Source organism: Athene cunicularia (assembly GCF_003259725.1).
Source record: "Athene cunicularia isolate RWA chromosome 1 unlocalized genomic scaffold, athCun1 chr1_part2, whole genome shotgun sequence".
In the NCBI taxonomy this organism is placed as follows: Eukaryota; Metazoa; Chordata; class Aves; order Strigiformes; family Strigidae; genus Athene; species Athene cunicularia.
In genome coordinates, this window is record NW_020799092.1 from 28,342,562 (window position 1) to 28,355,050 (window position 12,489).

The window sequence follows — 12,489 nt, forward strand, 5'->3', positions numbered from 1 at the left end:
TCTGACCTGTCGGTCCCTTCCCTGCCGGCTCGCTTTGTTCTCTCCTCACTCTCTCCCTCCATCTCGCCCAAAGCCTGTGCCTTTCTCTTCATAATCCTCTGTCACATATCTCTGAAGCTTTATTTGTCTGGTTTGAGGGTTTTCAACCTGCATGAAGGTAAAATAATTTGAAACGGTTGCCCTGTTCAAACTTCTGTTTGGATTCCCTATTAATTTTTCCACAGTCATTAAGGCTGCAATATCTAATGGTTGCTTTGTAAATGTCCTCAGGCTGGAGAGAGACACGTACTTGGGGCCTCTAAAGCTCATGACTAACTCCCTCTGCATTGATGCATTCAGTGGTTTATCCAGTCCATAACGTGGAGGTATAAATAGACTCTGAAATGATTGCATAACAGTAGAATTGCCTGCAATTTAGAATAGAGGATGCTGGCAGGCTCCCAGTATGGCCACTAATGCATTTTGTGAACTTGGGTGATGTCTGTCCACCTCATTTTTTTTCATTTCTAAAATGTAGTAATAAAAATAGTACTGTTTTGCCTAGCTAACATTCACAGGGGAAGAGCTTTCTATAAACGCATCCTGACTCACAGGTAAAATGATTGGGAGATAGAAACGTATTTAAATTATTACTGAAGAAAAAACTCTGGTCTTTTATGTGAAAGGAGATCATTGTGTTTAAAATAAAACTAAGGGAGCAGACATGCTATGTTAAAACAGTAGTTCCAGACTTGTTTCGCAGCAGACTGTTAAGGACAAAAGTTACCATTATTTCTGTGTCTAGGTCTCCCTTCATATGCCTCTGTTTAGATAAGAACTGTAATACAATCTGTTCTCTTTCGTTGTTTGGTTTGTGCAGGCACAGGCTTGCTGCAGGAAGTGGTATATCTAGTGAGTCAGGGAGCTGATCCAGATGAGATTGGACTAATGAATATAGATGAACAACTTCCAGTCCTAGAGTACCCTCAGCCTGGTCTGGACATCATCAAGGTACAATTTATTGCAAAGAAAGTCTTTCAACATCTGGGTATCTTTTTCCTCGGTTCCATATCTATAACTTCATATCACCCTGTGTCCTTGCCCTTTTCATCACTGGACTCGCTCAGTTTGTTGGAATGATTCAGAGTGTTATTAGGTTATTTTAAAATTGCTTTTATTAAGCTTTATTATACTATATTTAATGCTTTAGATGTTTCTCCATGTCCTTAATACCTTGGCAGTGGGTTTTCTGAATAAAAGTTCCAAGTCTCCCTTGCTTATGTAAACAGAAGCTGCCCAAATAAGAACAATTTGCTTTGATTCCTTCCCTGAATTTGTGAGAGAGGAACTACAGATACAGAGATCTATGGATCTGTAGACCCACTCTTCTGAATTTACACATCTAAATCCTTAGAGAACAGGGTCTGTGGGTCTGCAGACTCCGTAGGTGTAGTGTGAGGAGTTTGGAATATTCTGTGTGAAGTGACTTCCACACTGTTAAGAATGCCTCAGACTGGTGGCGTGGCATATAACGGTGATCTTGTCCTTGCTGTAACTTACTGATACAGGCATGTCTTGGAATGATGAGGCAGAATCCTGGGCTCCATCCTCCGACAGCTGCAGTGCTCACTGAACCGAGCTAGCTGAGGCCGGCATGGATAAAATTAAGCTGCTTCTGGTCAGTGACAGCACAGCATCAGCCTGCTTTAGGCTGAGAATATTTAGGGGTCAGAGGTTGCTTTTCTTTTTCATCTGTGTGCTGCCTAGTCCAGTGAGACCTCAGTGCTGCCTTGACGCACGTGAGTGGTGGCAACAGCCAGAGGTTTGATTGGGGATTGCACCCCGTTACCTACACTGGGTGTCAGCAACTTGATCCAGTATGGATTTACGCAGTTTTTAACTACTGGAAGATGATTGGTGTCATAAGACAATTCTTACCTCAACTGATAGAAATATACGCTGTTTGAAAGATGTTCACACGCTCAGATAAACCTTTCGATTGTCTGGGCCTAATTCTGAGGATAAAATAAATCACAAGAGTAAAATTTTCAAGAAGTTGGGGGTAGGGTTTTCAGAGCTTCTGATATTTTTCAAGGAATTTTAGTGGAAGCCTCCCCGGAAACAAGGTTAGTTTGATATTAAGAATCTTCAACTAGTACACTCTCTTCCCGAGAAGGTCCTACAAACAAAAGTACTTTGAAAAGAAAAGGAGGAAAGAAACCTAATGAGGAACCCCAACAGATTATCCAGCCTTCTGACATTTAAGAAAGAGATGTAACTCTTTGACCTAATTTCTAGCCCAAGACTCCTGTTAGTTTAAGTAGTGAATTTGTAAATGTGACTCAGTACAGTAAAGGGCTTCAAGTATGACAGCTCAGGATGTGCCAAAAGCTAATGCACAATAACAGGTGTTTCTGTCTGCTTTATTGTAGGAACTGACATCTCCTCGCCTCATAAAAAGCCACCTGCCATATCGGTTCTTGCCTTCTGACCTCCATAATGGCAATTCAAAGGTAAAAGTGAAATGAAATCATGTTTGTTTTAACTGTGTACTGGCAGAAGTTGTTTAAGTGCTTTGGGGAGTGGGGTGGGGAGAAAGCTTTCAGTAGGATGATCTGTTTTTTCCTCCCCTCATCCCAGGTAATATACATGGCTCGCAACCCCAAAGACCTGGTGGTGTCTTATTACCAGTTTCACCGCTCCCTAAGGACCATGAGCTACAGAGGGACCTTTCAGGAGTTCTGCAGAAGGTTTATGAATGACAAGTGTAAGGAGTTGTTCTCTCTGCACACGCTGTTACACATTTATTTTCATCTCTGCATTCTTCCTGCAAGTACAGAAATGAACTGGATAAAGGTGCATTTGTTTTGCATATACAGCAAGGAGGTTGCTACAGATAGTGCTGCGTGGCTGCAGGTTTGTCCAAGCCACGGCCATGCCTTGTAAAGAACTGCCTTGCAGCACCTGACCCCAGGGGCTCAGCAGCGTTCCACTTAGCTCAGGCAAAACTCTTCTAAAATTCAGTTTGCAAGGTACCAGGTACCTTGTGAGAGGTGGTGAATGCTCCCAGCATCATTTCAATTGTACCTCACTGTTAGCCACTTTCCAGGAGTCTTACTGTTCATCAAGGTTATATTTTCCCTTGGTAATTACTTCAATATTTTAGCAAGATTTAGCTGTCAAATATTTGCTGATCCAAGGAGTTCAGTTTGACAATTAGGACACCAGCCTTGAAAATAACTTTTTTTTTTTTGTCTGAAACACTGATCCTTCTAACTTCTGCTGCATCTGGGATTGCTCCCCACTTCAGCAAGTCACATCCTGGGGACCTGAATCAAGCGATCAAATACAGGGAACAGCCACTAACTCTGGGGAAAAAAACCCCAAACCAGTTTAAATGACTCAGCAATACACAGGCAATTGGGCCAGGGGGAGGAATTGGATGTAGCAACACTCAGACACTTGACCCCCGGACAGCCTGTGCTCAATCACAGCCCAGGAGGAAGGTTCACCAACCCCAAATCACTCCAAGTAAATGCCTCAGACTGTGAGCTCTTGAGGCAGGGATCCTGTAGAAAAATGTGACGGTGAATTCAAGACCACGTACTTTTAATTTCATCCAAAAACTCAAGGCTTGTCCTTTGCGAGATACCAGTTAAGACACACAAATCTGGTTTAGTGAGACTGATCCAGAGTGCGTCAGTAAGTTGAAGCACACCCCTGTGGGAAGGCAGTTGCAGGCTGCTGCTGTCTGAAACTGCTTTAGCTCAGCTGCTCACCCCGTAACTCCTGGCAGTGGGGGCTGTTTCCTGACCCCCCGCCCGCTGTGTTCCCACTCGGGCTGCGCTGCCTTAGGTAACTCCTTTGTGCTAGCTCAGTAAACTTAGAGGGGAGACAAGCCCTGTCTTCTCACTGACTGGCTGCCACTGGGCTTTTTGCCAATGGGTTACCACACTTTCTAGCTAAGAAGGAAAAAATTTTTTTTTACTGCCTGCTATTTCTTTACAAAAATCTTCTCTATGATACCTTAATGTAATGTTAAGAATTCTCCAGGGACCTTGTGCTCTGATAGCGGGACCCCTCTAGATCCAGTGCAGCAAACTCCTTCAACCTGGAATTTGGAGGAGTTGATGCTAAATGAGCTAAAAATAAAGGGAAGGAAAAGTAAAAGCCTACTAGTGGAGGTTACTTAACAGGCCTTAGAAACCTTTGCTGCTTTCTCTTGCCATCCTGTGCAGGGAGCATAAATGCTCTCCTTCCATTCCAGCTCACCTTTAGCTTTTTCATTCCCTGAGAAGGGGATGTTTATCTGCAGCTCGTGATCGGGAACTTCTAGACTGGACACAAATGAAAAACACCTTAGAAGGTCTCCTAAGATAGGAGGAAGGTTCTATACTCTTTTTTTTTTATTTTATATAAGTATCCCAGGAGTTAATTATCTTTGACTTGTAGCAGGTAGCTGATTTATCACGACCTCCCGGAGTCAGTAAAACATCACAGCATGTTCTGTGTCCATAATTGTGCCACTGGAGTGTTTTGTAGTACAGTCAATTTAGCATTTAGCTAAATGCTTACATCTCATGGAAGCAACAGAGCAGCCAAAAACCTTAAGAAGTGAAAGTGCTGCTAGAGGGAGCAGCACTGAGCCCAAACAACACAATCCCACTCTTTTTCCCCCTCCTTACACCTGACTATCTTGAAACAAATTCAGTGCATGTTAGCTGCATTGTTTGAAGCTTGGATTATGCAAAGTACTCTGCAGAATTTGCCATGAGTGCTGTAGCTAGCGTCTAGGTGAAGGAAGCTGCAGTGTGGTACATTAGCTGAAGGAATTCACACAGCTTGCAGCCACCTACAAAGCTATCTGTGGTTTTTAATTTGGGCCAATTTCTGTTCAGTCGTGTTAATACTGAGCTCCAAGAGGTCCATCATGAAATATGGTGGCATCTGCAGTTGAACATTTTATCTTTATGGTAAGTTAGTGCTTTGGAGTATTCCAAACTGGTAGAAAAAACTTTTTTAATTAAGTTCCTTGCTGTGCATGGCAGTGGGTCAAAACCAGTCACTCTTCTCCTGGGGCTGTGAACCTCTCTAGTTAATTTTTTTCTCCTTTTTTTACTTTTTGAAAAGGCATTAATAAGAAAAATGTTCATTTTCCTCATGCCAATCAATCATAATGTCTTTGCAGTAGGATATGGTTCGTGGTTTGAGCATGTGCAGGAATTTTGGGAACATCACATGGATGCCAACGTACTTTTTCTTAAGTATGAAGATATGCACAAGGTAGGTTAGATGTACCAAAAAGGTATTTTAATTACACGTAGCACTTAGTGTTTAAAATACGTAAAGTACAAAATTGGCTTCTTATGTCCATATTGGGGCTTCCTAATGTCTGACACCGCTTTTAAAGCACTGGCATTCAGTAGCTTCTGTGGACTTTCAGCAGTTTCATAAACCTGGTAATTTACTCAGGAATCTGCCTGCGTCCAGAGGTGCTAAACTGCCCGCAGGGAAGGCAGAGCTGTGGGACTGTTCTCTGGTTGCTACACTCGGCCTTGGACATTCTTTAACAGAAACCTCTCGCTGTGTGTGCAGTATCAGTGAGGAAAAAAGTATATCATCAGTATTTTGTCCTATATATTTGTCGTTGCTTCTGATTATTTGCTTGTTCTTACTGTCTTCTGTGAAACAGTGTTGAGAACAATTAGGGATGGCCATGTAGCATAAGGTGAACATAATTATTGGGTCCTTACAGTATGCTGGCTGATGAATCCACTTTAGTTTTAATCAGAAATTTAGTGGAAATACTACATCGAACATTGGCCTCCATTTGCTATTGCAATAATACATTTTTGAGAATTAATGAAAACTCTTCAAAATGTTTATTTGACTGGAAGATTAATGTAAACACAGGAAAAACCCAGCTCCTATCTCTAAAGCTACAAAATGGCAGAATCGGGGTAGAACTCAGTAAAGCTGATAAATGATCATTTCGGCTTTACTGAGCCTTCTGATGGAGTCGGATGCTAAAAGATGTAATACGATTAGATAATTTTAAAAGTTTAGCAGAAATGGCTTCAAACCCATGGCTTTGAATAATGATTTATTCCTAATAATGATGTCTTCCTAACTCTGCTCACGGGCGGGTGCTGGTGGCATCGCCGTATCTTTCTGCTGCCCAGTAAACATTGCCATTCTGTCCCTGCATTGCCAGCAGTCCTGCTCGTGCTCAGGGACCCTGGAGTTCTGGATGTATAAACTAACAGCTCCTTATCCTCAGAGGCTGCCTCAGTCCATCCTTTCCATCTACGTGAATGCAGTCCCAGCAGCTAACCACAAGGAGGGGCTGTTCTAATGTTTGTAGCCATTTATTTTACCAAAACCAAAATAAAAGTAACTTTGACTTCCTCCACAATAGGCTGCTATTCCGAAGTGATCAGTTGAGGGTGTGGTGTTGTCTGAAGTGGGAAGCATCACCATTACTTTGCACTTCCCCATTCTAATGTTTGAAGGTGTGATCTTACACAACTGTATTCTCTGCCAGCCTGTCTTACCTTAGTTAGTTGGAACGTGTTTATTTGCAGCAAATTAGAAGGTGGCAAAATATTAAGACGAAGTGTTTCTACATCTTCTGCATTTGTATTTTTCATGCACATCAGGATATAACTTATTTTGAAATACTTGAACTCATTTTTTAAAAAGGCTTTTGAAATATTGTAAAATAAACTATTTTTTCGTCCTCTCTTACAGGACCTAGCAACAATGGTTGAGCAACTGGTGAGGTTCTTAGGAGTTTCTTACGACAAAGCACAGTTGGAATCCATGGTGGAACACTGCCATCAGCTCATCGATCAGTGCTGTAACGCGGAAGCACTTCCCGTGGGCAGGGGTATGTTTAAAACCCGCAGTAAAACTCGTACAGGGGAGATTGCAAGAAGGGACTGACCACTTAGTGACCTCCAGGATGTGTTGAGGTGTTGGCAGAATGCTGCTGTGTACGTGATGGGAGGTAACCGATTGTTGGTGCAGTTCGGGGGTTGGTTTGTTTGGAAATAAAGTTATGTAGAAGTGACTGGAAAAGAAGGCAACCTCCAGGGTGAGCAGGGTGTTCTCAGCACCGTGCAAACCACCGCGTTGGTCTTTGGCTTTCTTGAACAGACAGAGCTATTCAGGCTGAGAAGCTGCACTGCTCCTTCTGACCTTTGGCATGTCAAAGCCCACACACTTCCATATAGTTTATCCTGGCCTAAGCCCTTGTGTTTAAGTAGATCAGATTTTCTAGAGTAGCAGAGAATTCTGATATGAAGGTGTGAAATGACAAGGAGCTGTAGTTTTAATATGAGCTTTTTCTTTTCATTGTCTACCTCAGCTGTTTAAAATATGTTTAGCTGCTTGATGTTTACTCTGGTGAGGTCTTTCTCTAGGAACTTGAAGTGCCCTTTAAACAGCTGACACATCTGTCCTTTGGTAAAGTCAAGAAATGAAGTCCTTTCTCAGTCTTCCTTCTGATAAGCATAAAAGAGTGACCCCAGTAAGTCTCCCTCAAATTATCTTCTGTCGGCTGCTTCACAGCACTTGGCAACTCTTTCTAAAAACAAGGGCATAATGTGGAGGATTTCTGTCAGCCTCACGAGTGCCTTGCCCAGACCATAAAATCACTTTATCCACTGATTTAATCCAGTTTCAACTGGCACTTTCTCTCCCTGTCTCCCTTGTTTGTCCATCCGTGGCCACACGAGCGCTCTTTGCCGCAGCATCGTACCCAAAGCGTGTGGCATTTATCGTGACCACAGAGTCTTTTTCAGAGGAACTAATTTGCAGGTTCTTGTCCCTTACTCAGGGAGCACCACCCAGATACTTTGTTCTTAAGCTTCAGACCTTCCCATACTACCCCTCTCTGCCAACCTTCTTGTTATCCGCAGATTTTATCAGCTGTAATTTTTATAATTATTTTCAAATCTCCGATAAAAATACACAGTATCATCATTCTTCCTTGACTAGTAATTTTGCGTTGGCCATTTGTTTACTGTATCATGCCTTTTGTTGACATTCTGTAGTTCTGTTAAAAAGCACTAAAATCACATGCCTCACAGAAGTCTCTTGTATAACTTCTTTGCACTCAGCTTTAATCAGTCGACTGTAACCTTACCGACACTGGCTCCGGTCCGTGCGGAGTCCCCCGGTCCCCTGGAAGCAGATTTGCTGATGTTTTGTTCTGCCTTTGTGGCTTTCTCGGCAGAGCCTTAAGCCAGTTTTCCCTTACTCAGCCCAGACTATCACCAGAGTAACTGACCCAGGATAACTTGTCCTCTGTACGTTGGCACAGAGTTTCAGAATGTCATACTTGGAAAAAAGCCGTTGCTCACACCTCCTTGCTTCTACCTGTGACTTTGCACAGGTGGTGTGGAAAGGCTCTTGGTGTGTTCTGGGGGGGCTGTGCGCTCTGGTTACTACAGCAGGACATGGAAACCAGATTCCTGTAGGAGTTCCCAGCTGAAATGGTGACCCGATACATTCCCTATAGATTCTGGCAGAGTCTCCACCGAACAGTGTGTTTTTCTGTTCCTAGTTATCTTGCTTTCAACTCCAATCCTACCCTCCCCTTACTCCTTCAAACTGAAAATTCTGCGTGTAATACAACTTATATCTTGCATGAAAACAACCCTCTCTTTGGCAGTAGGATTTTGCAGCACGTTGCCTAACTGATTACTGACCCACTTGTCTGCTGGGAAGACAAGACCCCGAATTAACGAGTCTGGTCAGACATCCTGAGGACCTTGGGGAGAACGTTGTATGTTGGTGCAGGATTTTACAAACAACAGAGCCACGTTCTCCTCCGTTGACTTGCATTAACACCAAGGCCTGGCTCTGCTCCCGACCCCTGTGATCTGGGGAGCCATGGCGCAGCAGCGCTGCTGCGTGCTCTGCACAGCCCAGATCCCCCCTCCTCGTCCTCTGAAAGCCAGAAAGGTGTTTGTGGGAGAAGGGTGAGGTGGTGATATGAGAGAGAGGAGCGGGGAGGTGCTGGTGAGACCATCGGTGGGCAGGTGGGGCAGCTGCAGCCCGGGCGGGGGCACAGCCCCTTGTTTACACCATCCACAAATCTTCCAAAAGGAGCCTCCGTTTTGTAATAGAGCAGGAAGGGAGCTGCAGCAGTTAATGTAATATTTTGTCATTTGTTCACTGTGTGCTTTTTATTAAAAGATATCCTTGTTTTGTATTTCTTTTATTTGCTGTCTCTGGCTGTTACAGTATTTTGTTACTTCAGAACGCAGCTTCATTAACAGTGCTTTGTTCCTTCTCGTTCGTTCCTGTGACAAAGAACGGTGGCAGTAACATGACAGCTTATTGTAATTTGTCTCAAATATTTTTAATTTGTCATTAGTTACATTTACTTTATTATTTTGCTTTATTTTAGTTCTTCATTTTTTTTTCTTTTAGCACATTGATCTTTACTCTGAAGATAAGCCTGAGCTGCTGTGAAAGCAGAGCAATGATTAGATATGTTACTTATATTTGACTCTTATCACATCATAATTTACACAGTTGCATGATTCAAATCATAAACCAGGTGGGTGACTTTTTGACAAGCTATCAATCCATACAGTAAAAAAAAAAAATGTTACAAATAATCCACTGTGTATGTCCTTTATAGAACTTGTCATTTGTCCATACATGTTGTTAGGGGGATTTAGAAATAAAAGGCTTATCTTTTTTTCCCAGAGAAAGAAAATGTTTCATTGTTGTTATTGAAAGGGAAATACAGGCTTTTATGCTTCATGCTGTACTTTATGCAATTATAGTTGCCAGAGCAAAATTGAAATCAGGATCAGATGTGTACGATTGCAAGTGTTTTCTTAATGTTTTATTTGATACAGGAGGAATTTGGTGAAAACAAGAAATGGTGCGTTTTCAGTCAGGTTTCAGGTTCTCTCGATCTCTGGATCCCAAAACCAAACCAGAACACTGTCATGCTGTCAGGAGTTACAGGAAAATCCTGATTTCATAAAATGGCCCTGGCCACACATACTGCAGCATCATGTTAATATGTAATTTGTAGATGTTCCAGACAGTTTTGTCTTTGGACTCAATTACAGAGTTGCTGCATAAAAGCAATGGTAATTAAATTAAATGGGTATTCTTCTTATGCATCAAATGCATAATTAAGCTCCCTGCATGTAGTTGTGTTCTTGCTGTTATGATTAAACTCTCTGGTAGCACTGTCCCAATTCTCCTTTCATTTATTCTGGTTGAACAAGCCTAGATTTTGTCTTTATTTATATCCAGCATAAATGAGAAGAGAATTGGGGCTCATTCACTGACGAGTAACACTGGCTGACTTGGGGTTAGATCAGTTCTGGACCGCATTGAAACAGCAGTCAGGGGGGCTGCAGCCTTTGCTGGGTGGGTGCAGCAGTGTCCTCGGCTCGGTTACTGGCTGTTGGGCTCAGTGTCCCTGCTGCATCCCCCAAAAGCTTCCTGTTCCTTATGTTCACCATTAAAGTTCCCACGGCACGCACTGGGTGCATGGTACTTGTTCTCTCCTAAAGAGGTCATCTAGGCACTTGTGTTTAACAAATAATTCTCTCCATAGTGAGAAACGTCAGTTCATCAGTTGAACTGATCTTTGAACATAAAATAAGGGAAATTAGTAATGGTATTACATCTCAATAATCAGTTTAATACTCTGCATTCCACTTACCTTTTAGACAGTTCTCTGAGCAGTGTATGCTGAAGGCGCAATTTCAAAACTAATTTCCGAATGTCTTGTTAGCTGTTGGAATTACCAAACAGCCATAGTTGGCACTGAAACCAGAAATCCACTTCTCAGGGAACACCCACCCCAAAGTCTGTTCATTTCTGACCAAGGCTGGAGCAAAACCTCCCAAAAATGGGGATTGCTCCTGTGTAAGCCTTGGCTGGCGCAGATGACAAGGTGCATGGTACCTGTTGAAGGCTTGGCAAGGGTTGTGGCAGGGGAGCCGGGTCCAGGCAGAGCCTTGGGTCCCGTTGAGCTGTCAGGGCAGGGCAGGACTTCGGTGTCTCACAGGGGAGAGCTGGTGCCCCGCGGAATTAGACTGTAGGTGTTTGGTGTCCTGTCGTGTCTGCTCTCTGACCTCTGTTCCTCCTCTGTGTTTCAGGACGAGTTGGGCTATGGAAAGACATCTTCACTGTTTCAATGAATGAGAAATTTGATTTAGTTTATAAACAGAAGATGGGAAAATGTGACCTCACGTTTGATTTTTATTTATAAGAAATGCATGCATATGATATCCAAATATAGCTAGAAGTGCTTTATGCATTCATTTATTACCTGCTGGACAAACTACCGTAGCTATTATGTGTAACAAGATTTAAAGAAAGAAAAACAATCTAAGTAAACCATATCAGATACAATTATCTTTGGTCCTAAACAGCTGTTTATCTTCTAGTATTTTAATCCTTTGTCCACATGCAAGAACTTCCTCGGCAGTACTAGAATATTCAGCTGTTACGGAATGTATTATATACGTATAAGGTATGTATCATATATGCAACTAGAATGTACACCTTTTCAGCCCCACATCGATTATTTAATGTGTTTTATAAAAGCTTTTCACTAGAACCTAAGTAAATGTCCGTAAACCAAATAAAAAATTATTTCAGAGGGGAAGAAGTAACAGGCCAAAACTGTATGCTAGAATGATCTCAGGGGTTAATCGTCACATTTATTTTTATAGCAGGTGTATCAAGTATAAATAGATCCCATTCCAAAATAGTAACGGATCGAAGTGGGGTTCACATTCGGCTCTGTGCGCCCTCATCTGTGACACCTGGCAGTCCTGCGCTGGTACCCCAGGGCTGTGCGGTGGAGCTGGGCTTGGCCCCAGTGCCCAGCCTGCCCCGGCCCCCTGCCAGAGGCCACCGAGGAGAGGCTGCTCAAGCCCCAGGCCCTAATCCGGCCCCTCCAGGTGGGGTTTAAAAGCCCGGCAGCTGGTGCAGGTCCCGAGGGCATCACCGTGGATCATGTCCGTTGGGCAGGAGGGAGGGTGCGGTGCTGGGTGTCCTCGGCCCTGCTCTGGGGTTGGGCACGCGTGGCCCTGCTCAGGGTCTGGGCTGCCCCCGGGTGGGGACAGACAGAGCACCGCAGCTGGAGGAGGGAGAGACTTGAGCAGTGTGCCGGCAGGTGGGGGTATTGCACAGCTCTTGGTGCGGAGTACGGCTGCAGGAATCCTTAGCCATGACCGGGCTGCATTATAATCAGCATTCCCGTTTATTTCTGTATCTTTTTGTTTGTTTGTTTCTCTACGACAGGTAGGCAAACAGCCTGAAGCAGGCTGCCATCACTAAAACTGTCCAGAATGGTTTTACTGTTCCGTTAGGTAATGACACCTAGGCGTTTTAGGTTCTCGGCTGCAGGAGGCCCATTTTTGCTAGTCACAGGCTCAGGCTCACCAAAAGCTCTGAGGAAGGACTAGCAGATTTTTAGTGTTTCAGTTCTGTTGGGAAACTTAACTGTCAGTTCAGCAA

General features: G+C 43.3%; 1 protein-coding gene across 2 annotated transcripts; it reads left to right on the top strand.

The window, feature by feature from the left end:
- Positions 1-822: 822 nt before the first annotated feature.
- Positions 823-11,874, top strand: SULT4A1 (sulfotransferase family 4A member 1). 2 transcript variants are annotated; one of them, XR_003400359.1, is made up of 7 exons: positions 823-990; positions 2,412-2,492; positions 2,620-2,746; positions 5,168-5,262; positions 6,730-6,868; positions 9,421-9,550; positions 11,121-11,874. XR_003400359.1 is itself a non-coding variant. In XM_026867899.1 (6 exons), exons 1-6 carry the CDS (start codon positions 928-930, stop codon positions 11,231-11,233), a joined length of 618 nt encoding a protein of 205 aa, XP_026723700.1. In that variant the 5' UTR covers positions 823-927; the 3' UTR covers positions 11,234-11,609. The 2 variants fall into 2 exon arrangements, 1 of the variants encoding a protein (XP_026723700.1); XM_026867899.1 differs by lacking the exon at positions 9,421-9,550 and having other exon boundaries at positions 11,121-11,609.
- The last annotated feature ends 615 nt before the right edge of the window (positions 11,875-12,489 follow it).